Source organism: Tinamus guttatus, unplaced genomic scaffold (assembly GCF_059628265.1).
Source record: "Tinamus guttatus ecotype Peru unplaced genomic scaffold, ASM5962826v1 Tinamus_guttatus_pri_ptg000470l, whole genome shotgun sequence".
Taxonomy (NCBI): Eukaryota; Metazoa; Chordata; class Aves; order Tinamiformes; family Tinamidae; genus Tinamus; species Tinamus guttatus.
The window spans coordinates 3,086,877-3,113,583 of NW_028289004.1; the positions used below are offsets into that span (position 1 = coordinate 3,086,877).

A 26,707-nucleotide genomic window follows, 5' to 3' on the forward strand; every position below is an offset into this window, starting at 1 on the left:
TGGAGGCTCAAGGCATACCCGCCGTGCTCACAAGGAGCGAAAGCTCCATGACTGGAGCTGGGCTGGGCTTGCTTCACCCCACGCTTCCCAACCCTAGGAACAAGAGCACGGCCTCATGCTAAGCCACCGTATGTGTTTGATCTCCCTTCTTGAGAGCTCCTCAACTTGTGCTGAAGCAACCTCCTTGTACAGGTCTGAGATTTAACAGCATTCACAGAGGAGAGGTCTGCTCTGGGGAGTGGACTTAAATGTCATCTTTATGAGTCACGTCTTTCCCATCATCCTTTTGAACTCTGTCCCCAAAAGTTGCTGCCCTGAGGCAGCTGAGGCATCGTCTTTGAAAAGACATAACCGTATTGTCCTCATCCTCATTATCCCTCTTACCAATATCTGCACCTCATTGCATGGTCAGCTCTTCCCATCGCTCTCTTCCTAATTTAGTTTGGAAACTCTCTAGAGCAATAAGACATCGTTATCTACTTTGTATAGCACCATTCAAAGCTGTAGTGGAGTAGCACTCATACGTGACAGAAATCCTACCTGTCCTCTTCCTCCAAAAGGCACGTGGTGCTGGTTAACGCTCAGAAGGTTAATGCACCGCAGCCCGGCATGTTGCTCCTGGCAAGAACTCCAGTCACTGTCACTTTCCCCAAAAACAGAGAGATGTTTTGTTTGTACCATGGAAGACCTGTATCTGGGTGAAAACCAATGACCACCTTCAGAAAGTCTCCGTTTCCATAGCAGTGAGTTGCATACAGAATCACATAACCACAGAATGGTTGAGGTTGGAAGGGACCTCTACAGATCATCTAATCCACCCCCATGCTCAAGCAGGGACACCTATAAAGAACGTGGCACAGGGCCACGTCCAGGCGGGTTCTGCAGATCTCCAAAGAAGGAGACTCCACAACCTCTCTGGGCAGCCTCTCTGCGCAGTCTGATGCAGGCTACAACAGGCAGTAAAAGAGACACTGGCCTGGGAGGAGAGAGGGACGCTCGGCAGAACTGCTGATACACCAGTTCTCCTCTGTCCTAGCAAATTGGATATATTGTATTTAAGTGCTGAGAACTGGGCTGAATGTCTGTTCTTAAAGCCATTTTCTCAAGGAATCTAGGAGAAATGCAAACCAGCCACTGGAGAGTTGCTGAAATTGTTAATAATCCTCTTCGCTTTTTAATAATGATGAAAATATTTTAATGGAGACAAAAAAGAATACCAGCATAGATGATACTGTCAGTAGCAATGACAAAGCTCTTTACTCGCTGCTAATGACATAAAGCACTACGCACATCCTCATGTTTCACCCTAATGCACAATAATGCAAATCAGCCCTATACAATGATCTGTCTACGGCTACAAACAGGCAACAAGGAGGGAGCATGGGACTAGGAGATAAGAGGCTGGCACCTACTCCTTGTTCTGCTACAGAACCCCATACAAAACCGGGCCAAATGATTCCCGCCTGTGCTCCTGCACCTATCTCCGTCTGTGCGCTTTTGTTCAAATTTTACCCAAATTAAGTTTTTTCTTGCACAGAGGACTGAGAGAGGTCTGGTACAGGATGTAGCGCAGTGAGGACTCATCTCTGCCGGGAGACTCCGCTGCAAGCACACAGGGCCATGATCTCACTGCAGACACCAGTGCCACGGTCCAGCAGGATGGATGATGGCAGCGCCTGGGCCGGACTTGGGCACGCAAAAAGCCAGAAGACGCAGGGAAGGGGAACGTTACCGCCCGCAGCTCAGCACTGCTCAGTCAAGAAGCCGTGAAGCACTGCAAGGGCGTTCACACCGCGCGACCCAGCCGCAAGCCAACGATGGCAGCGATGCCAAGGTGCTCTTGCGCACCAAGCGTGCGCGGACACGACACCACCTCGAGCCAGGCGCTGCCGCGACGTGAACAGCCGCCTGTCAGTCGGCACGAGAGCGGAGAGCGGCTCCCCGCAGCAACAGGTGTAGCCCTGCTGTCACACAGACACTTCCCTACCCCCGGTCCGTACAAGCGCGGCCTGGCCGGGCGCCGCCGATGCGGGCGCTTTGCTCCGCGCCACCGAGCGCCGCCGGCATCTCCCTTCGCGCCCGTCGCCGCGCCCGGCAGCCGGCTCGCCGGCCCGGGCACGTGGCCGCAGCCGCGGGGGCTGCTCGGGGGGCGCCGGCGGTGGCCGCGGGGCGAGCGCGGGGCCGGGCCGCCCGCCGGGCGCGGAACAGGCCGGGCCGGGCCGGGCCGGGCGGGGCGGGGGGACGCGGCGGGCGGCGCTGGCGGGCGGGGCGCGGCCGCGGCGGGAGGCGGGAGGCGCCGCTGCGCCCCGCGCTCGCTGCCGCCGCCCGGCGCGGCGCGGCCCGGCCCGGCCCGGCCCGGCGCGGCCCGGCGCGGTGCGGCCGCGGGGGCGCCGCGCGCGCCCCGCCCGCCGCGGGATTAGTCAGCACTCGGCGCTGCCGCGCAAGGAGCGCGGAGGGCGGGCGAGCAGGCGGCGCGCGGAGCCATGAGGCGCAGGGAAACTCCTCCGGGGCGCGGCGGCGGCGGCGGCGGCGGCGCAGCACGGAGCGCGCCGTAGGCGCCCAGGCAGGCGCAGGCGGCGCGGCCCCGCGGCGCTGCCCCATGCTCTTGCGGGGGCCGTGGGGCAGGCGCGGCGTGGGCGGCGCGGCGCTGTCCCCCCTGCGCGCCCTCCGCACTAGGATGTTGCGGCAGGTGCTGCACAGGGGGCTGGGCACGTCCTTCTCGCGGCTCGGGCACTTCGTGGCGAGCCACCCGGTGTTCTTCGCCTCGGCGCCCGTGCTCATCTCCATCCTGCTGGGCGCCAGCTTCAGCCGCTACCAGGTGGAGGAGAGCGTGGAGCACCTGCTGGCGCCCGCGCACAGCCTCGCCAAGATCGAGCGCAGCCTCGTCAACAGCCTCTTCCCCGTGAACCGCTCCAAGCACCGGCTCTACTCGGACCTGCAGACGCCCGGCCGCTACGGCCGGGTCATCATCACCTCCTTCCGCAAGGCCAACATGCTGGACCAGCACCACACCGATCTCATCCTCAAGGTAACCGCGCCGTGGCCCCGCATCCCAGCGCCTGCCCGGCATCCGCATGCATCCGTAGGGAGCGGCGTGCGCCGGGCGCTGCGCCCGCCGGCTTGCCAGTGGCTGCGAAGTCGCATCCCCGCAACAGTTGGGATGACTGCCCTCTTTTTTCTTTCTTTTTTAAGGGAGATCTGAAACCTTTCTCTCCCCTCCTTACTACCTCAGACAAAGCCGCAGCAGAAGGGGATGCGCTTTCTCTTGCCGTTGCTACATTTTCTCTTATTATTAATATTATTATTTGCTTTGGATGAGTGGGGACGGCAGGCTGCTCGTTGTCAGAGCAGTTTTCCCAGTTCCTCTGCACTCATCTCACAGTCGTGCTCCCGAGTTAAGGCAGCTCAAGGATGGGGTGGTTGCTAAACTCCAACTCCACGAGCAGTTAGGGAGCTCTCGGCCGAGCTACCAGGAATGCTTTGGGGGATGCTGCGTGTCGGCCGCGCTTCTGCCTAGCACAGGCTGGCACGAAAGCGCCTTTTCCACGACTCCCGGAGACAAATGCCGTGACTCAGTTGATTATTTTTAGCGGGCAGTATTTTTTTCCCCCTCCCCTCCCAGCCCATGGCAAAAAACTGCTGTTTTCATAGCTGAAGGGAAGCGCAGCTCGGCGGCAGGTTGGAGGTGTGGTGCAGGTTGTTATGTGATGTGCTGCTGCTTCAAGTTGTGCGTGCGCCAGGCATCGGCTTTTTGTGCCACCTGGGCGGCGTGGGGCACGTCGTGAGATCCGCACAGGACAGTGCACGGCACGGCACGGAATAACGTGTCGGGAGCCTGGATTTCTCGGGGCTGGTCTCGCAGTTTGTACCACGGCAGCTTTGAGCGTGCCGTGGGGAAGGAATGGGGGGGACAGATGCAAAAATCGCACGCTCGGAGGGTCGAGGCTTGAAGGGAAAGAGGAGAACGCTTGCAAACATCCAGAGGTGTGGCTGCCTGGATTTGCGCACCTTCGGCATTGAGCAGCTCAAGGGAGGGCTGCACGTTTGCACTGTGCCCTTATGGAAGCCCCAGGGACTCCGTGTTCTCTGTGTTGCTTTTCCTTTTCTTTCTTTCTTTCTTTTTTTTTTTTCCCCTCAATGTCAATCTGTCAGACCACACAAAAGGCGACGTTAATACCTCTCGGTTGTAGGGAGGTCTCTTCTACAGTGAGAGGGCAAATGCAAATACCTATTCCGGGAGACTCTGGGGAGCTCTCGGTCTTTTTACCAAGCGCGGAAATAACTGTTACAAAGCATTTCTTTTAACTGTGTTTCCACTGTAGCCCTGTACCGACCTATTGCAGAGACCCTCTCGGTATTTTATGTTTTCCCTTTTTTGCTGTTGACGTATTACCCAGTGGTAATCAGCAAACAGATTTAATGAGCATAGACTCACTAAGTACAGTAGCAGAAATGTTACTGGCAAATGAGAAAACTCCAGAGAGACGGTTTTCATTCCTTCATTTTCTTGTACCATGAACTGCATTCGCAGCCAGTATGTGCACATTTACTCAGTCATAGGATAATAATGATAATGGATTTTTCCTCTGTACTGCTTTCTCTAGAGATCTGTAGTTTTATCAATAGCATAGTGACACAAAAATAAATGTTGCTGCGAATCTTTCCGCAAGCAAACTTATGCAAAAGATTTCTTACATCAACAGCAACAACAAAAAAAAAAAAGAAAAAAAAGCTGTAACTTGGAAAGTTCTGTCAGGATTTAACGCTGCCTCATTTTTAGTAGATAGAATTTGTCAACAAAATGATTATTTTTCATTTAGGGAGATAATGGAACACCATTACCATTTGACTGTTTGCTTACTGTTAATCTGACATTGTCAGGCATATTTGATGCATTATTTGCAACTCTTATCTAATTAATTCCAGTATGTCTTGTGCGTGTGATTGTGTCTCTGTCTAATTATTTCTCTGTTTGTGGGTAGAGCCAGGCTCAGACAGCTGCCTCAGGAACCCTGTGGATGGCACGGTGGGTCAAAACACAGCAGACGAGGAAGGGGAGCAGCCAGGTTCCAATATTATTGTATATGTGGTGACTCGGGGCTACATTGTTCTGTGCCAGCAGCATGAATGAGAGAAGGAGAAGGGGAATGGTCTGTCCCTCAAGGTTTCCATGCATATCTATATACGTATCATATGCATGCCTTGTCCCCTCCATGCAGGGGAGCAGGTAGCAGAGATCCCTGAAAAGTATCCCGAGCTAGTCAGTGCAAAGTGCCTGGCTTGTAAATAAGTGTTCTGGGTGAAAGTAATCGGCATCCCAGCTACATTCCCATACATGCTGCCGTGTAGGTACAGTGAGGGCAGACTCCATGTGGCAGCATGTATTGTTCTTTCCTCTTCCGAAGAAGGAAGAGATTTTGCTTTAGAAGAAGTGTCAGGTTGGATGCTGCCTCCTCCCGTGTGGCTCTTGCTGCATCTGCACCCGCTGGCACCCAGAGATTGGCCCTGGTGGCATCTCTGCTAGGTTTCCTCACCCGCTGTATCCACCTCACCAGGCAGAGAGAGCCGTGAGTGCTTCCCTAGCCTCCTGGCAAGGGAAAGAAGGAGGTTTCTCCCCGGTTTCAGCAGCATGGGAAGTGAGCTGCTCTTACCCTAACCTCAGTAATGAGCCACAAAGTTTTGCAGTCCGGGCAATTGGAATTGGAACGAGGATGCTGCTGTCAGAAGTTAATAACTCTAATATCCCCATTCGTTATTTAACTAATAAAGTGATAACTTCTTTGGTAGCTTCTCTAAAAAGCTCTGGTTGACTTAGAGCAATTCCTAACCGACCGGCACATTTTCAGACGTAGGAATTATTTCTTACCACTGGAGCGGCCGACTGGGGAGAGGTTTAGGAAGGAGAGCAGCCTCCCGCCCGCCTCGGGCCCGGCTCGCAGGCCGGGCTCCCCGCGCGGTGGATGCCGTAGGGCTCCCTGCTGGCAGCGTGCATGTGTTAGCGCGATGTTGGCTGCTCACATGACGGTGGCGGTTCTTGCTGAACGTACAAGCTGCTCCGCACAAGTTCTCCCCTGCTAATTAGCAGGGAGGCATGTGGCTGCCTTATATGTAATAGTTTTGACTTGAAGAGGAGGCCGACTACCCTTTTTGGCGCAGCGCTCGGTCGCCATCCGTAGTTCTCGTACCTCTTAACCATAAACACTTAGAGCCTTTCTGCGCCTGCGGTCCATTGCATTTCCAACTCGCCTCGTCATTTGCCGAAGAAAGGAAAGGGAATAACCCAAGCCAATCCTAAAGCGAGCCAGCCTAAAACTCTGCGGAGTGGCAGGTATGCAGGGGCTGCATCCCGAGACCGGGCAATGGTGGCATCTGCCCTCTGCTGTAGCTGCCTCCTGGCTGAGCACAGGGCACTGGCGGAGCAGGATTTCACTCTTGAGAGAGAGATGAAACAAAAGCACCTCGCTGAAGAAAGTGTGTTTTTTCACCCCTGTATTTAAAGAAGCAGCTGGAGAAGCAAGAATAATTCGGATATTTGGTACGGACCGTCATGCAAAAGTTCAGATGCTTATGTAAATCCTGTACAAATCATTTAAGCCTAGAATCAAACCTAAAAATAGTATGACAGCAGCCCCATCCCATTTCACTGTGATATTTCCACTCGCAGCTAGAAACTTGAAAGGTTAAAAGCATATAGACTTGCTGGAAATACAGACATAGACAGATATTTTTTAAGCCTCAGAAAGAAATTTATTCTGATTGAGCTGGAATTTGAGACACCCATCTTTATGAGCCTGCCTGTTCATTCCTCCATAATTACAGTGAGTTAGCTGTGCTGTACTTTAGCAGACTTCTTGTTTAAACTTCCTTTTGCAGAAGAAAATCTCCTCTTCCCCTTGCATGCTCATATTTATTGCATTAACACTATATTAGTACTTTTTGCCAGAAAAGTCTATTAAGGTGACAAGACACAAAGAGGAAAAGGGAATAAAATGTAGTGTTCCTTACTGCAAAGGATTGTATTTACAGTTTGCCAATGAAATTCTATAGAAGTAGGGTTTTTTTTTTTAATTTTTTTAAAAGAAGCCTGCCCTAACTGCAGATTCTCAGAGGCAGTGCTTGTGCATTGTCCCTCTCATATAAGCCATCAGTGGATCTAGATAAATGTCTGAATACCTACTTGCATATGCAAGCTAGTACTCAGATTAGATGTTTATGCTAAGAACGCATTTGTTTAAGAACTATACAACTTCTGATTAATGTAAAACTAAACGACTTAACTTCAGAATTTTGCAGCCATCATACTTGTTTGGGTTTATATTTCTTCCGCCCACTTTTTAATTATTACATCTGTGTAAATGTACATGCTCACATGCTCTGTCTGCTGTCGTCCCATATTGCCTCATACATTCTTGCTGTTTGGGGAAAGTCACAAAGGAGATACCTGTAGTTGTGTTCCCCTGTTTGTGGTGCTTCCCATCGCTTGCCAGACCAGCTTGGCACGTATTTACAGAGTGTGTGGAGCCGCTGGTTGTTGGGCACATCTGCAAAGTAGGTCTGTAGTGATTTGGGCTAGTGGCAGGTACCCGATATTTCACAGCTTGGGCTACCTCAAAGTGCCAGCACAGACACGGGCAGTGGTTCCAGCCAGGGACATAGTTGATTTTCACCTTCTCCACATAGCTCACGCACTCGTAGCACTCCCACACAAGTAGCCAAGTGAGCAAACGTTGAATTCTGCTGGAAAACGAAGGATGAAGTCATGTCTTGAGAGCCAGGCTGGAATATGAGGGGAAGAGCCCTACTGGAAGCAAAACAAGGGTGTGAAAGCAGCACAAGCGCGAGCCTGTTGTCATAGCAGCACAAAGCTGCAGGGCCGAGATGTATCTTACGCGAAAACAGATGAGAATTAGGATACGCAGGTAGGATGTGGGGAGGAAGAGAATAAACAGCACACTGCAAGGAAACGCACGCGGAAACCCCGTCGCCTCCCCGCGGGAACGGCTGTGGTGTCGGCGGGAGCTCGCCAGATCTCACGGGGCCGGAGCAGAAGTCGTCAGAGCTGACCTCCTGCGAGGTGAAGCTATCTCGGAGGAGGCTTTGCCACCTTCCCAGGCCTCCTGAAAAGTTTTCTATGGAGTCGCAAGGTCCTCATGGAGAAGTCTGGGGAATGACGCCCACCAGCAGGACTGATGCAAGATCAGCAACAAAAAACAAGTTTTTGTCTTGCTTCCAGTCATAAAGCATGGGTCGTGGATTCATGTTCTGAGTTCCCCACTGGGATTTCGACTGCCTGTGTGTCATGTCCTCCTGGAGCAGGAGCTCTGAAAACTTTCTGGCCAAACTGGAATGTCTTTAGCTCAATTAAACAAACATGGAGGGTATTGCCAAAGTGATGGTTTCAATCAAGACCAGCATGACTGGAAGGGCCTTTCTGCTTTGAAGAAGCAGCAGTATATCTAGCAATTTTCTGTCAAGAAAGTTGATGGAAATATAAATGTACACATGTCTGCTGACATACTCGCTCAAGCACTAGGAGTGGACCCTATGTTGAAGATTTATATTTTACACTTTGTTTTTTCCATTTTATTTACTTTAAAATTGTTGAAAAAAATATATGTAACTCTGTTATTCACTGACCAAGCCAATTGTAAAAATATAGCTTAAATAATTAGCATCTTCTTTTAGAAACTAGACTCTGATGAGGAAATGTGCCTGTGGGGCCTGCTGGAGCCTGGCTCCCCGCCGGGCTCCTCGCTGTGCCCTCTCCAGCTGCAGTTCCTCGTGTCGTGCTCGGAGCCGTCGCGATGCGTCGGCTTCGCCGCGTGCCGTCTCCATCCCTCGGCCAGCACGGCTTGTTCGGGGCACCACAGCCTGGCTCGAACCCGTGTCCTGCACTGAGAGCAGCCCCAGCGCTCCTGAAAGGCCTCCCTGCCTGCCCGTTTCTGCAGAGTGCGCAGAGGGTTTTCCTTTGGGAATTAAGCTGGGAGTCGGGCAAGTCTTTTCCCTCGTATAACCGTTTTGCTTTTTGACTGAGGCAGTCTCTTGAAGTGAATAAAAAAGCACTCTGCAAGGATAGCGCATGCCAAAGATTACTGAGATCATAGGAAAAGAGGAGAAGTTTATAGCAATCCGATAAAAGCTTTTCCTTCTCCTCATTTTCTTTGGCACAAGTTACCTGCAAAGATTACCAAAACAGTAAACCAGCTTCACAGAAAAGATGAAGCCTGCATTTACTTTGTTGTCTTCTGACTGAAAAGCTAGAAATGAGAATCAGAAAATGAGCTAGAAATCAGAAAAGGAGCCCAAAATAGTCATGAGTTTTTAAACATAAATTCATAGTGAGCTCATTTTGCTTTGCTTTATTTTTGAGCCTTCTTAGGCTTTCCTCCATAACCATGAGATCAGACATTTCTTTTGCTAATGAAAGCTGAGAAAAATAAATAAATAAAATACTTCAGGTTCCGGGACTCAAAGAAATACCAGACTTAGTGAAAATGACAGTAAAATTTTTAAGAGTTGGTATCACTGATTCAAGTAAAGATCATTTTAATACCAACCATAAGACACAGACTGCAAGACTAGAGAGAGTCAAATGATAGCAAAAAAAGTGTGATGTGGCATCGCAAAGATCTGGCTGTCGTGAGTAAAACGTGTCTCTGTATGTGCCAGATCATTCGCAACACAGGAAGAAATACTTACATTTAGCCAGCTTTATCCAGTTGGCCGTTCATCGACTATATGTCAAGTCACAAAGCATAGTCAAGTCCTTATGATGAGTAATGTCACCTATAAAACACTGTACGTCACTGCTCAACAGCAAAACCAAACACATTTTTGCACTATAATAACCACAAGCTGGCTTTATGCCTCCTTAATATTGGAGGTGGTGGTGGTGGCTCTGCTGTGATCCCGCTCCCAGGGCAGTCGGACCGTCTTTCCCAGGCCTGGAGAGAGCTGAGTGAGACTTGGGCGCCCTGTTGAAGGTGGCTGCTCCCTCACCACACAGGAGCAATCTGCTTCTGCCAGCAAACAGAGCCTCTGTTGGGCACAAATGTCCATTTCTGGTGCTCCAGTCCTCGTCCCGTTTGACTGTAGCTTTCATCCTGGTAGCAGATTATATAATGTGGGCTTAAAGGATTTCTGGGATTGGACCATTTTGCAAATGAATCAGCATTTTCTAAGCCCTCCCTGCTGGGATGGGATCTGTTTGCTTTGCAGGAATGCTGCAGAGTTTTCTTCTTTCCTTATGATGGAAAAAAAAAAATCCAACACCACAGACGGTGCCTGCTCACTTTTTAATTAAAGGCAGGACTTTCAGACAAAAGAAAGGAGCAGGAGGTTTTCCTGGCCCTTTCTTGTGGCTCCCTGTGTCTTTCCAATGGCTTGAGGGTAAAACCAAGAGTTGTGTCCTGAGGATAGCGCTCAAAGTGCAACCCGGTGCCTTCAGCTTCTGCTCTGCTGTCGGTGCCGCAGGTAGCACAGAGCTCGCTGGAGGGGCCCTCTTGCCGAGCCCGGTGCCAAGCCAAGGAGGGCCAAGCCAGCAAACCCAGCAGCCCTGGCTCTCCGTGTCTCCCTTCCTGCATTTATGGCAGGGGCAGCAGTACCGGTGGCCAAAAATAGCTTTACAAAATCTTTGCAGCGATGGCGTTCAGAAGCCCCAGGGCAAGTGGTTCAGCCCAGGATCAGTGAAGGGATTCAGTGTTTTGCTTCATGGCATCCCCTCCTGGGCCCGCAGTCCAAGCATGGACAAGGCTAAACCTGATGGAGGTTTAGCCACCTCTCGTCTGTCGGCTGCATCACAGACCAAAGCAGGGGTGGTGTGGAGATGTGAAGTGCGAGTAGCTCTCACCAGGAGGCTCCCTGCACCAGGGATTTACCAGGTGAAGCCACCTTTGGTCTGCAAAGAATAAATAAATCAGTGAGCATGGGACTTAGAGTAAGCAACAACCAGGGCCAAAAGGGTGTCGAATGCAAATGGTAACAGGCTGAAGGAGGAGAAAATGCTGCCCTTTCTAGACACCTCCAGCATGGTGTGGGACATGGATAAGAATGTTTTCAGAAGGGAAAGGAGTGGTGGTCACTGTTTAAACAAGGATAAAGGGCAATAGGTGCACGTTATTATCTCATCTTCTTCAGCGAAAAAGCCAGAAACGGGAGGCCCTCACAGCAAGTGAGCTGGGGCAGTGCTGTTCAGTTCTCCTGCTGCAGGGCACTCGTACTTCAGCAATAAACTGCACTGTTAGCTAACTGGAAAAAGTGCAAGCAGTGAGCAAGCAGTACATGTCTCCTGTCAAGAAAAACTACTCATGCAGCTTTTACTATTCTATTAATTCTCCCTTTCTACTAGTAGGATTGGTACAGATAAGAAAATGCCTGGATAAAGGAGAATATGGTGGTCTGTCATTGCCCCAGTGCTGGGTATCAGATTTGTTTGGAATATAGTTAACTTGCCATTAAACTGCCGCCCTGAGGAAAAAGATGTTAATGTTGCCCGCATCAGGCAACGGTCTTTACCATCTGCTAGCAAACTCAAGTTTCATCTTGGTGTATCATACCCAAACCAAACTGCAGCCTGCGTAAGCCTCTAAATTCATGCCACATCTTCTTAAAACCTCTTAAACCCTGTGGGCTGTGTAGGACCCCATCGCCTGCAAGGAGGGATGCGGATTCTGGATTCAGGTGGGAAAGCCTGCATGCACCTCTGCAGCTGAATCCAGCACGGCAGGGGAGCTGGGAGAGCCCATCCCACGGGATGGTGGAGCGGAGGCAGCAGCTCAGCCACACAGGGGCTCCTGCAGACAAGCAAAGGGAAGCAGCCTGCGACGATGCTGCAGACCTGTGCACAATGCACTGAGACACCAGTGGCCGGGTTTCTGGGATGTGGCCTGAAGCAGCAAACTGCAGGCAAAGGGATGTGTTTGCCGCGAGGATGGACGTGTGAGTCAGCCCTCCCCGGCTGCCGCCTCCGGCGCGGTGGGCAGCGCTTGGCGCGCTTCGGTGGCGCCGAGGGCACGGGAGGCTTTCGTCCTTCTTGGCTGCTCATCCCCAATCCTGGGCCAAACAGGGGCTCCGCTTGCTGCATCCAGCCCATCGGCCTGGCCCAGGAGCCTCCGGCCCCGCGGCCGTGCCGCAGCGTCGCAGCAAGCACCGCGCTGCCACGGCAGAGCTCGTTCCCAAATCCGAAACGATAGTTTCCAAGAAGAAATGAGTATTTTAAGTATGACATTTAGCTTCTAGCCCTCCGCTGAAGATAAAATAGCAGCTGTGACAGATGGGGTTATTTTATAAGCTAAATATTAAAAGAATGTGCCTCAGATGTAGAAGGAAATGAATGCAGCAGTGAGGCAGAGTAGGTAAATAGCAACACACCTTGATGAAACTTGTGTGATGGTTTCTTTTCTTCTGCGTTATGTCGTTTGATGGATCCTTTCTGAAGGAGTAGTACTGTTAATCTAATACGGGCAGTAAAGTCCTTCTATTGCTGCTGGATGTCCTCAGCCACACTTCTGAACATGGCATTTGATTTTACGATCTTGGCGATGAAATAGATTCCGGAGCTGCCGTTGTAATAAATTTAAAATCGGATACCTGCCTCCAATTTCAGTAAATGGGGACATTTCCTGAAACTATAACACCCATTTGAAGCTCAGACTCCCAGAACAGCTCTTGCAAAGCACAGCTCTGCAGAGACAACCTGGAAGGATGTCTAGAAGAATTCCCCACACTGGCTCATTTCTCTGGCATGTGCTTGCGAATCTCTTCATTTATTTTGTTTTAGAAGAAAGTTGTGCAAGAATGTTTGAGTTGTTGCACAGACAGCTATTTGTGCTCGCTCCGTGAAGGAGAGTGTTCCTTCTCACCGTGGCAAGGTATTGTATTCTCCCAGCGTTGTGAGAAGGTTTGTTAGTTCAGTTCTTTTCTCAAACTTGTCTTTTTGTTGTTGATATTGAACTGTTGCTATGTGAAAAATAGCATCTACTCAAATGTGGAAAAAAAATATACATACACCCCCACACTTCTAAAGAAACAGCTAGAAGTAGAGGAGGAAGTTTGTGTTGTTGCCGGTAGGAGATCTCATCACCCTGAGCATGGAGGCAATTTAACTGAAGTTAGGTCCATCACCAATTATGCAATGTATTTTAAAATAATTAGACACACAGTATCACATACATGCTTTTTTTTTTTTCTGCAAATTGGTCTGAAATATCACACAAAAGTCACTACAAGTCATTAACTTCCCCAGACCCAGGATTTTAGCCATGATGATTGGACAATTCATCCATCATCACCAGCTGAGCATAAGCTCTACTGATGTAGACAACACTATCTCCTATTCTTTTCAATCTTTTTTTTTTTTTTTTCAGAAGGAAACTGCTTTTATCAATTAGCACCCAATCCCTGCCCTTTTACCACATAGATGAATTTCCTGTCCTCTTCAAATTGTAGTGAAAACCCTTATATGCATTTACAAATTATGGAATTCTTTCTCTTTAGCCAATTCTCTTTGTGTTGTTCAGAATCTGGACGCAGAAAATAGTTATTCACCCTTTAAGGAAAGAAGTTAGAGATATTCTTAACTGAGCTCTTCAGCTGTCCGAGAAGAGTTATAGTCTCCCCACTTTGCAAGTAAAGGAGGGCTTTTCCTTGTCTTTTATTAGTCCCGGGTTTATTGCCAGACCTTGGCAATGCTCCTGTGCCCATTTCCTCTACTTAAAACAGCCCTAATGATAAAACTTTGCATTTCTTCAGAATGGAGCTAATGATTTCTTCACCTCCCACGCAGCGGATGTGGCCACACAAGCGGGCAGGCTTGGCGAGCTCCCTCAAGCCTCGCTGGTTTTCCTAGTCCCAGAAGCACCCCGAAGTTTTCCATGGAGGAGCTGAGAGCCAGTGGTGGAGGAGGATAAATTTGTCTCGTACTTCTCTGCCCACGCCAGGCCCGGGATCCCTACCTGCCTTCTCTCCCTTCAGTAGCCCCACGAGATTCGCCTGGCCCATGATGAAGCTGAAAGCCATCGCTGCGTACGAGCTCCTAAGATTAGCAGGTTTTTTATTTTTTTCCCCTCAGAAAAAAAAAATGCAAGAACTTCACCCTATTTGGACTATTTCCTTACTATGTTTCGGGTTTTTTTCTTGCTGCTTCTGTGTTGACTGACATTCATTGTGATGATCACAAATAAGCGGCTCGCAGCTCCGGCACAGAAAATTTCTGAAAGATACAAAATGATGTAAAAAGGAGACTGCAATAAAAGCTATTACACCAACATAATGGGAGATAATAACCTGCAGCCCCTAAGATTGTGCCTTTTCTGATTAACAGACACTCTGCGAGGGAGAGAGAGAAACTAATGTCAGCCTCTTATATTACTTCTTGCTCTCAGTTTTGCTAAGGATTAAGGGGAAAAAGAGAGGGCAAATTAATTAATGCCAGCTGTCTTATTCCTGCTATGCCGACAATCCCCACGTTTAGGCCGTGCAGCTGTGGTCTGCCCTTTATTCCAAGAGGGTGCTAATCCCCCTCCGCTGCCACTGACAGGCTCCCATTCCATCCCGTGCTGGTGGTGTTTAGGGTCACATTGCTTTTCTGCGTTCTGGACCTCAAAGTTATCTGTTGAGAAAGAAATTTGGCAATGGCAAGTATGACAGCATCCCCAAATATGGTCAGGTCTAGCTGTCCCTCCTATACTCATTAGATCTCTTGAAAGTGGAGCTCAGGCCTTTATAGTTTGCTTCTTTAGAGGGGCTGAACCGCACATGCACGTGGCACATATGGAAGTCGTGACATACCTGAGTTATCAGTAAAGGGCAGAGGAGAATAATACTGCTATTTTAATGCATGCTTCCTTTTTTTTTTCAGCAAGTGTGCTATTAATACTGCAGAACTTCTTGTTGTTGTTGCTTAGATCAAATAGGAAAGGGACCGAGGCCACACGCCACTGTTGTTCTGGCTGCTTCTGTGCAAGATGAACTGATGAATAACGTCTGTGATTTCTTTTTCCCTTGTAGTTGCACTCTGCTGTGACCAGGATCCAAGTTCAAAGACCTGGTTTCAATTACACGTTTGCCCATATATGTATCCTGAACAATGACAAGACATGCATAGTGGACGACATAGTGCATGTGCTGGAGGAATTAAAGGCTGCTCGTTCTTCTAATCGAACTAATTTTGCGATCACATATCCGATTACTCACTTAAAGGATGGCAGGGAAGTATATAACGGGCATCAGCTTGGTGGGGTTACTGTGCACAGCAAAGACCGGGTGAAGTCTGCAGAAGCCATTCAGCTCACCTACTACTTGCAGGCAATCAACTCCTTGAATGACATGGTGGCAGAAAAGTGGGAATCCATTTTTTGTGACACTGTTGAACTTTTCCAGAAATCCAACAGGAAAGTCAAAATGTATCCTTTCACTTCTTCTTCGCTGAAGGAGGATTTCCAGAAGACTAGCAGGGTGTCAGAACGCTACCTGATCACGAGCTTGGTCCTTGTGGTCACCTTGGCCATTCTCTGCTGCTCCATGCAGGATTGTGTCCGCAGCAAACCCTGGCTTGGCCTGCTGGGATTGCTGACCGTGACCCTTGCCACTCTGACTGCAGCTGGAATCATCAATCTCACTGGTGGGAAATACAATTCCACCTTCCTGGGAATCCCCTTCATCATGTTAGGTAACTATCTCCTACTACTCTCTCTTTTGTGTGTTTGTGCTTCCCTGGCGTGCTTCCCAGCAAATAGAGAAGCATCACTGCATGAGTCCCAGTATCTAGGCACTGAGTGGCCACAGTGCACCAAATCCACACGGCCTCTGCTTATAAACCATACCTGGACATCAGAACTGTTTCAGGGGCTCTGGTGTTGCGAGGACCCTGCTGTGTGACGCAGTGGGAGCAAGGAGCTAGGACGTGCTAGTGCCTTGTGTCGTGCAAGGGAGGGCCCTGGCGGTGGCTTGTCTGTGGGAGCTGGGTTGTGGTTTTGGTGCTCAGGGTTTGAGGGCAATACTGAGGTTTCCTGACATATAACAGAGGCTTGTGCGTTTTTCATTCAGCAAGCGCTCGCTCCTTTGGGGAGCAGAGTGGTGGCTTACTCTTGGCTTAATGCTCTAAGAGGAGCCTGTTCATGGGATAAGTGTAGGAGTCAGCTCTTCGCTGTGTTTCTCTTGGAAAGCCCTTGTTTGCTGGGGCAGCTCAGTAGCCCTTCACAGCCCGCACGCGCAGAGCTTTGCCTCCTCCTGTGCAGAACGGGCCCACGCGGGTAGCACCGCGTCCCACAGCCCCGGGCAGAGCCCTGGGCTGCAGAGCAACGTGCAGCCCTGTGGCCGTGGTGTTGACAGAGGCAGTTCCTCTGACCCTGGTTTTCACACCACGTGCACTCGCTGCGGGCTGTGGGGTTGCAAGGTTTGGCTTTGAGGACGGGAAGAACAAGGAGGGAATCAGGAGAGTCAGTTTGCTCCTCCTCGTCCAAATTGGGTGGACTCTCCTGTTGATTCTGGTGGACCAGGGCCCTTGAGGGGAAATTAGCATTGTATCAAAACAGGCAGAAGGGCTTCCTGGGAGATGAAGAGTCAGCTCTGGAGAGTTCACATTCTCTTGGTTCGTGTTTCTTTTGTAAACAGCGTGAAAAGCTTTGTACACTGTAGGTGTCTAATATGTCCTTGTTCCCAACATTATTCATTCGTGAAGAATAATACATGCATTGATTTGATCACAGCTTTCCCAGCTGAAAATCAGTGCTCAGTAATACTGTAGATTGCAAGCATTAGTGTGTCTCCACTGACATACTCACATCGTGTAGTGGTGCGACACGTTTCAGCACAGTTATTTTTATATCAAGTGCCAGGTTCCTTTGCTGTGCCCATACTATATGTGTGGTTTTGTCGCGCTTTAATTAGAGGCTGTGCTCGAGTACTTCGCACTACCAGTTAATGTGTAAGATATATTCAGTGACAAAAAGAAATCAATTATGTTGTATCAATTATTGTGTATAATCCTCATTTTCCTATGACATTCACAAAAATTAAACTGTGCCATAATCAAGAGGAGATCCAGCACAAGAACTCAGAGTCAGGAAAAGGCTGGCTGTGTGACCTAAGTCCACCTTTTCATCTGTGGGCTTTTATGTGTATGCATGTATTATAAAATATGTTCCTCACACTAAATAGTTTATGTGAACACCCAGGGGATTTCCAGATGCTTTGCAAGAAAATACATGTGGTAGAAATAATGTCGAAAATCCAGCTGCAGGAATGAAAGTACCAGGGAAAGTGACTCAAAAAATATGAAAGATTAGCTCTATTTAGGGATCAAGGCATCTGCTTTCTGGGACATCCAGATCATTAATTTACTGATAGTGACTGTGCTGAGACTTGAAATCTTTAAAGACTTTTATGTTTCACTCACATTTTAGTCCTACCAAATTTTATAGGCCAGCTATGTTTTTTTTCTTTTCTTTTTGGTGAGGGAGAGGTAGGAGAGTATTTCTCAGCTGAAACCTTCCATTTTTTTAAGAACAAGTTTCAAGTGCAGCTCAGCTGCAGAGAGAGCTGCAGAGAGCTGCAACTCAGCTCTCACTATGAAAAAGTCAGGACATAGGAACCGACTTCAAATGAATCTCTCTTTGCTTCCCTAGCTGCATAAAATCCCCAAAGGAACGGGAACGTCAATAGGTGAAGAGTAGGCACCAAAGGCATTGAGGAGTTTTAATGAGAACTGTTTTAAATCACCAGATAGCTAGAAAAGCAAGGTTTATTTTCCTGCAGTACAACAGAAATATTCTTTGTGCATTTTGAAATGTATCTAATTTCTCTACACTGTTTGGCTTTTAGGGAAGGTTTAACTCAAAGTAACCAAAGGCACAAACCACTCGCCATTGTGGTCTGCTGAAAGACTTCCACTTAATTTCAGTGACCATCAGATTAAATCATAGATTAACTGACCTTCAGAAGGCTAAAGGATTTTGGCTAACAGTGTAACTTTGTAGCTATTACTCTCCCATAATCTCATGGCCAAAAGCAAAAATGAGATAGAAAAAAGACACTGGACAGATTGCAATCAAGGCCCCTCTGCTAAAATAACTCATTAATACAGTTTTCCCTGTAGCAGCTGAGGATGTTTTAGGTTCTCATCAGAATAACAGAACCATAACAGAACCAGGAGGGCTCTCCAGACATCCGCTGGCCTCTCCACAGGACAAGGCTACAGTCTTCCTGGCAGCTTGTACTTTAACTCCTCCCTGGCAGCTTCCCCTGGTGTTTCACTTTCACCGTGAGAGCATCCACATCGTGAGTGACCTGAATTTCTCTGGCAATTCTGGTGCCCTCCTTCTTATTCATGCCTTGCTGCATCTGGAAAACAACATATCTCCTCTTTCCTTACATATTTGGGACACTCTCATCCAACCCTCTTCCATTTCATCCCACATCCCCCCAGGGTTTTCTTGCTTGTTGCACTCTGGCTGCTCCTCATCCTCACTGGCGTGTGGTGCTACAGCTGGGCGCAGGATTCGGTCTGTGAGTTGCAGCACCAAGTAGAGTAGGAGGATTTCACACATCTTGCATGCGGCACTTGTGCTCATGCATCCCCGTATGACAGTCAATTTTTTCTCAGCAGTATGAAATGGTTGACATGTTTGGTTTGGGGCTCATGGTAACTCACAAATCCTTTCCGCACTGTTTGCACAGTTGATTATTCCAGCCAACATGTAGAAGTTTACCCTTCTCCTCACTGAATTATGCCCTGTTTACGTCACAGCATTTCTCCTGTTCATTAAATTTGTCCTGATTGAATCGCTGCCCTCTCCAGGAGGCATTAACTGAGAATAGACAGCAATGTTTTGCAAATATCTACTTTTTCATATTTTTTTTTAAATTATTTTCTGAATCAGTTAAGTAGTTTGCCCAGTCACAAGCCTATGCCAATGATTTAGGCAACACATCTGCAAAATAATTTGGTTCAGTGTGGTCTATAATATTTGATTTCATTAATCTTGTTTTCCCTAGCATCCCTTAGGCATCAGCTATTTCCAAGAACAAAAAATCTATAGTGAAGTGTAGCAGCCTCTGTATATATTGAATCCTTAGCCTTTATATCAATAGCACAATTATAAACAATTAAATTACTCTGGTTTACAAGTCACACTCCTAAGCTCAGACTTTTTAAGTGCAGGTGCGAACATCTTTTGTCTACCCCACCTGTTGAATATGCCGTATTAGTTTAAACACTTTATACTTCAGATTTAATCACCTTTATGGTAGTTTCTTCTGGTGTATTTTACTCTGTAACTCGGCTCATGAGAAGCAACTCATTAAGTCACAATATCTCAGTCATTCGTGGTTGTCTGTGTGCAGCCTGAGCGTATCACTACAGTGACGGCTTGGATGTTGTGGCAGGTTTCTTTTTAGCCCCCATCAGTTGCTAAATGAACAGCAGGAGTCGAATCCAGCCGTGGCGATGCCGACTGCTGAGCTCTGCAGTTCCGCAAGCTTCAGCGCTAACCAGGAGTAGCACCAGAGACCTCCTGGCCCAGGTCATGCCCAAAAAGCACAGGTCTTCTCCTCCTGCCCCAGGATGTTATTTTTCTCTTAAGCTCTAGGTCGATGCCCATACTTTTAATGTGAAAGTGAAGCTTGAAACCTCTGAAACCTGACAGGCGCCCACCATTTGTCTGAGCATATTTAGAACCAGCGCATGCCCCAATGGTTTCCTAAAACTACCATCCACATTTATCAACGTGCTTAAGCATGTGTAAACATGTGTTTTAAGGACAGGGTTATTCACGTGCCTAGTTCACGTGGAATACTTGGTTGAACAAAGTCTATCCACTTTCACCCTAAGCTTTATATACTGAAAAATTATATTCTTCATAGTTCAACAGAATTTAAAATAGCTGAATTATAATGCCAGCTGAAAAGCAGAATTAAAACTCTGATTTCCTCTTGCCTACTCCACTAAAATTTGCAGATGTTTGGTCTGGCACAGATGTTGATAAATTCATCGTAAGCTTCCCCTATGCAGTAAATGTTATTTAATAAGTGCCAATCCTTTAAAAACACAGGTTTCCTGAAAAACACCGTCTTATAAAATAAACTGAAAAACAAGTAGTCACACAGGAAGCTTTTGATACCACTTTTTTACCTCCTACAGGTGGAGTGCAACATTTAACTTTTGAGACTCAAGTGAAAATTGCAATATTGGTCTTTTTATTTAAGAGGAAAATAGCAATCTGTTTCGTATTCCTTTAGAAACTCCTACAGTTTATGCAGAAAGACATGGCTCTTTTCAGCTGCCAAGTTCGTGAAAAGAATGAGCTATGTAAAATAATTATGGAATGTCAGACATTGCCAAATATGGGGAAAGATGCAGGGCCTGTTCCACAGGCTTATATTTAGCTTCTGATTTGAAAGTACACTGCTCATTAAACTGGCATGGAAAAAACAGTTAGCAGTGAAAAAAAAAAAAGAAAAGCTTGGACTTGCAGTTTTCTGTAAATTGAAATGGTAACAAGCATTTTGTGACTATTTTGCAAAATACAAATAAATACAAACCCAACTCTTACTGCCTTCCACATCCCACTCTTGTCCACCAAATCCCGCTCTGTTTTGTTTGATAGGGCAGCAGCAGCCTCAAAACACGCATGTTTCTGAGAAGAGGGAAGAGGAAGGTACTGCCCAGGGCAGGTCTAAGGAGGCAAAGCCTGAATGCCGCAGAGGGAACGGGTGCATGAAGGGGCAGTGCGTGCGTAGCAGGGGAACAAGTGGCAGGCAGAGCCCAAGGAGCTCCAGAAAAAGCTTTGGGGAAAGATAATGGGGAAAGTCAAGCCCGGGAGCTTGCTGGAAGCAGGATCCGGAGTGGGAGGCCCAGCCTGCTGAGCCGTAGGCGCCGTGCACGCCGGGGACGGCGATGCCCGTGCAGGGGGTCTGTGGTGGGAGCCTGTCGCAGGCTGCCTCACTACTACCCCAGTTACCCCACACAGCCACGTTTGTTTTGTGGCTTCACAAGAGCAGGAGAAAGAGCGTAACCATGCAAAATGTGCCGAGAGGTCCTCGGAGAGCCCAGGGTTGGGAGGACCGCTATTCAGAGTGCCTCTCCTGTGCAAACAAGCACTGGACACTTCTAAGAAGCACAAAATTGCTGGGCATCAGACTTGCCTGACGGGGTCTCATCCTGATGGAGCAGAGAGCTGAGATGTCTGCACCAAGGACATGGATTCAAAAAGTTGAAGCAGCAAAGGTGAGGTCTGAGGTTAGACATTTGAGAAAGGTCAGAAGGGAAATTTGAACTTAAAGGAGGAGGGAAATTCACAGTTGGAAGAGGTGAGTGAAAAGGCCAGGACATGCAAGGAGGTTGCGAGGACTGCTGAAGCTTAGAGATCATGAAGGCAACAAATAGCTAAGCCAAGCAAGGCAGCTAACAGGCAGCATGCAAAATTTCAAAGGTCTGACCCTCCTGTGAAGCGGGGGCCAGCAAACTCCGAATCTCCAGGTGTGTGACTTGATGGAGCTGAGCCTTGGTCTCTAAAGGCAACCTGCTCCTTCTCATTTCTCAGAGAAGTTGCTAGCAGGTAATCGCAACATGTGCCAAACCTGTAAGCCCTCTAAGCATTCCTTATCAAGCACCCAGGTATTTACTATATCCATGAAAACTGAAATGTCAACATCAATTATAGAGAGAGTTAAAGAGAAAAGCTGCTCTTGTAACAACCCCTGCACAGGTCTCCCAGATGCCCTTCAGTCCACACATAATGGTAACGTACACACAAATGTTTGACTTTGTATAGTACTTTTCCACCAATATTTTTTGTTACCAGTTAATAAAAATGTGAAGCTTACTGAGTCTCTCTTGTTTTTATTCTCTGCCCTAAGCTTTCTCGCCTTCGTTGTCAGTCTCCCCCTTTCCTGCCTGTTCATTCCAGGAAGAAATGTGTCATTCTTCAACTAGCTGCCTCACAATTTACTGCCCTGCTTTCTCTCTCTTCCATCTCATTCATCTTGATTGCAGTCTCCTGCTGCCTTTGCCAGCACATCTCACTGATTTTCCTGTGCTATGCCATGGTATCTCCTTCCATAACCCAGCACAGCTTTGGTCTCCCTAAACTTTCTGTGTCTCTTTTTCTGTTTTGCTATTCTTGGTGGGGCATCCACTGCATTTTCCCCTCCCCCCCCCCCTTTTTTTTTTAAGTTCCTCTCTTCTCTCTCTTCTCCATACATAATCCTCCACCCCCAGATCAGCTTAAGCAAACTAAGTCTGCACAACGCTTCCTTTCACTTAGGCTTCCCCAGCGATGGCTCTTTCTCTTGGTCAGACCCTCTCCTTATATTCTTCAATACCTTCCTTGACTCTCTCCTCCTAATCAATCAGTTGCCCCAGATTTACTGAGGAAACCAATTATGAGGAGAGCACTAACACATGAAAAGCAGTATGCTTAAAATATACATGGTGGCAAAGTATTTTAGATACTATTGTGCAAGATTTCTTGGGAATATGCAAGGAGATTGCCCAGGAGGTGACAACACAGCTAACTTGCACACCCATATTCCCACCTCATCAACATGAACCCAGTGAAAATCTTGCATGTATATGTGCAGTATGTGCACGTATATGTACATATACTTATGTTCTTAGCTTCAGAAGACTATCAGTGACTCAGTAAATATAGTGCTTTTTAGAAGAGAGTACCTGTATTTGTAGGGAAAAAAACTGCCCAGGTAATAAAACAAGTACTCCACAACTATACAATAAAATCAAGGGTTTCCTCTTGACAAGCAGTACTCTAGTATACACATGTATCTTAACAAAAGCACATTACAGGCAATACAGTGCATTTAAATAGCACTGGCATATGCAAAGAGTTGCGGAAAAATGTCTTACTTTACTCTTACTGTCTGCATGCTTTTAACTATAGAGGAATTAATGTTTGTGTTCATTGAATGGGAGGGCTTCTCAGAGAATATATATGTATTATATATACCTTTTATAATAAATAGCATTAAAATAGACATACTCTAAAACTAAAATATGGCAAAGGGGTCATGATAAGATGAATTAGGAATACTGGGGCATTATTTAATTTTAGTTATTTGAAATATTTCTCCATTTCTTTTCTCTTTCCCCCGTATAGACAGAAAAATGACAGGATTGTCTTATGTATACGTGCATAAATTTCTTCACAGTTAAGCACATTTATCTTAGTTTCAAAAATAATATATTGGTCATTTTCTTAAAATTAGCTTGTATTTTGCACCATTTCTAAAACATCTGCCCTTTAATGCTTGTTCACTGTAATAAAAGATGAGTATTTTGGAGCTTAACTTTATATAAGGGACACATCACATATCCAAAGCATCACTAGTCCACTAGTCCTGGCTATTTTCTTTGAAACAGAGGCTAGGAGGGTGATTTATTTTCTGCTGGTGTATTCTTTCTTACTGAAAAATATCATTCACAAAGGGCAAAGCCGGACCAAAACAGGGTCTTTCATGGAAGAGTGGAGAGCTATGCTGCCTTTACGAAAACAGCAATCTTTAGAAACAGCAGAGATGGGCTACTGCGTGTTAGATGTGCATCGCCAGAAAAGAGGGATCAAAGTACCGCTGTGCAGCAGATCCACACGAATCTTGTGAGCAACCTAACCCCCCTTTAAGATGTGTTTGGAGGCCCCACATGAGACCTAAATGAGGCATAAACCTTGTGCTGGATTTCAAGACATGCATATGCAGTAAGCAATTTGAACACAGACTTAATGGCCCAGAGAGTCTTTCTGCAGGATCAAAGACTAAAAATAACACTGTGGTCTCCTAACATGTTGAGCACCAGTTGAAGATTTCTTCTTGCATGCACCAACCAGCACGGCATGTTGTACAATCACTTTTTCTCTTCACTGACATCTTTCACCGTTTGCACCTACAGATGTCAAATCCAGCAGAAGCATAGAACATATTATTGTTCATTTCAGTTTCTCCCATTTTGTTCCTAAGTAGATACAGCATAAAACACAGCAGACAGGCATCCTCTCAGGAGACCGAGGCAGGTTTTAACCAGTGTGAATACACCAAGATGCCCACATTTTTGATGCAGGCAGGAAATTAGGCAGAATATGGACATGCCTGGTGGTTTCTGACTGGGATGGTTGGTGCTGTTATGAGCATGATCTAAGACATCAGCTCTGACTATTGAGGGTGAATAGCCTAACAGATTGACATACCTAATATGTTTCTCTTCTGAGGGGGTTCCCAACTTAAATGGGAGGCATATCTGTAGGCATAGTGCACCTTCTGGAGGTATGTACGAAACTTAGCAGTCTTCAAAAACAAGAGCCACAAATAGTGAACCTACCATGCATTGCCATTGCATTTTTGAGGTATGCTGTCACACCTGTAATTCAGATGATACAGATATGTAGAGTCTGCATAATAGGCAGTAAAGAAAGGCAAGGGGGCTGCACTGTGCCAATATCTCGCAGAAAAGCCTGGTTAACAGTTTTATAGGGAATGTTTCTGCTATACTGCTCTTCATGCGTTTCCCTTAATCCAGCTGCTGGAGTGTCCACATAGCTCTTCAGGCTTACTTGCCCACTGGATGTCTGTTGGTCTTTGACATGGACATGGATGTGTTGTGCTGGAGATCGACATACCATGCATGGACATGGACATGGGCGTGCATGCACGTGGGTAGGAAATAAAAGTCAGACTAGTCTTGGCAGCTTGGCTTGATGGCAAGTAGGATTTGCAGTGACTTTCCTTTGCTCACCACAGTTGTTCAGGACAGGCAAGCTTACCCCCCTGTGGGATGTTTGACTGTACACACTCTCTTTGATATTGATACAGCAAAACTGTATTCTTGCAGCTCTGCTTAAGGAAGGTAAGCTATAGTTAGATTAACCTATAGTTGGTTGCGATGTCTTGCTAGTGGTGCTTGAACTATGCTCATCCCTGCCCATGCCGCTAAATTGTGATTAATCATTGAGAGCTGAAGTGTAAGTTATTTTTGGTTCTGGGTCCGTCTGTTCTGTTTGAACTATCTCAGTGGGCTTTAATATTATTTTAGTGGGAACAGTGTGGGAATCCAGTTGTTTGCATGCTAGCTGTTTGAACAGGATGCAAATGCTCTTTGCTCTGCCTGCATATTCAGCAGCACTTTGAAACTGCTATACGTTCTGAGTTAAAATTCCTCATGCTGGGAGAGGCCACATGAGGCAGGTCATGTAGCATTTATATTTAGTCAACAACTGTTGATTATAGCTACTGTGACAAAGAGAGTCCGGATTAGCAATTTCACTCGGCTTTGCATAAGGTGGGAGCTGATGAGCTCACTGATCTAGCTGGAAAAAAATAAGTCAGCAGAGGGAAATTATCTCAGCCCCTTTGTTTACATTCTGTGGAAAGCAATCACATACTTGAGCAGTGTACATTGTTATTTTTAATACAGTCAGTTAGGAAAATTCATTGCACCTTCATTATATCATAGGTTATTACAGGTACAGCTTTGAAAAGGGCAATTCCTGGGGTATGATTCTGATCTGCCATGCACTAATTTTGCACAAGCATAGCTCTCTGAAGCTTGCCTACATTGGTAATAAGCTGGTGTGTGAATTTATAGCGTCCTAGCTGCCTCATGTTAATTCCTCCAGTATTTGCCCATGTGGATGATATTTTGCTCCACTTTGAAAGTGAATCAGGCTCCCTTTCATAGATTTCCAGAAGGAAAACTGGTGCAAAGTAGCTAGTACTCTGTAAATTCAGGCGCTTTTACACTGCACACTAAATTCCTCTCATAGACAGGTCCTCCTATTCAGTAGAATGATTTCAGATTTAAATCAGCCTAAGTGAGGCTGCAGTCATCCAACCAAACTGACAGCGTTATATGAATGTAGCCAATACAAGTAAAGAAAAGCTAAGTAAAAATCAAGACTTAACCTCAGCATCTCCATTAGAGCATGTGTCTAGCTGGAGTTTTGTCTACCCAGATTACAAGGTTTCCCAACATACTACTGAGGCTCATTCACACCTCTGTCCACAGGCTTTTTGCCTTTAGTGTCAATTTGGGTGATATCATTATTGTGTGCTTTCATAGGTGGATAAAACTGTGAGAAAAGGAACCAAAACTGAATTCTCAGTCATTTTCTATACTTTCTCTTACTGAAAAAGTTACTTCAATACCAGAACTTCACCTTCTCATGATAAGAGCAAAAACCCCAAACCTCACATGTGATTTTAACGTAAAATTTAACATATCGCTTCATCCTTAAACTGAAGAAAAGCAGTCAACAGCCTTCATTTTAGGGAAGCAGTTAAGCTAAGTGAATAGAGAATTAGTTGGTGACCCTGGTGACTAGGAGGTCACACCACCTTCTTCCATGGGCTCTTGGGCTGTTTTCAATCATTTTGCCCTTCTGGGCTTCAGTCTCACCTTTTGCCAGACGGAGACACAGGCAACTGTAAGCCTAGGCTACCTCTACCCATTCAAAAGGGCTTCTAGCTTGAGCAAGTACTTCACATACAAAAGGATGCATTTCTTATTTCAGATTTTAGAATGACACCAAAATGAAGTCTTACAACCCTTGCACATAAATGATGGTAAAAAATATGGTAAAGAGCTTTGCAGTATTAAGCAACAGGATGTTAACAGTATTAAGGCTTCACAACTGCCTTCATGTTTTTTTCTCACATGCATTTGCAAAAGTTGATCCTGAAGGAGGCTAATGTAACTTTTTATAAC

At 46.9% G+C, this 26,707-nt stretch overlaps 1 protein-coding gene across 1 annotated transcript in view; it reads left to right on the top strand.

Moving 5' to 3' along the window:
• Nucleotides 1–2,572: 2,572 nt before the first annotated feature.
• PTCHD1 (patched domain containing 1) overlaps nucleotides 2,573–26,707 on the top strand; it is a 29,625-nt gene continuing 5,490 nt past the window's right edge. The window contains exons 1-2 of the mRNA XM_088532754.1: nucleotides 2,573–3,028; nucleotides 15,007–15,667. Coding sequence (XP_088388880.1) covers nucleotides 2,600–3,028; nucleotides 15,007–15,667 — 1,090 coding nt within the window. The 5' untranslated portion in view covers nucleotides 2,573–2,599. The remainder of the gene's footprint in view (nucleotides 3,029–15,006; nucleotides 15,668–26,707) is intronic.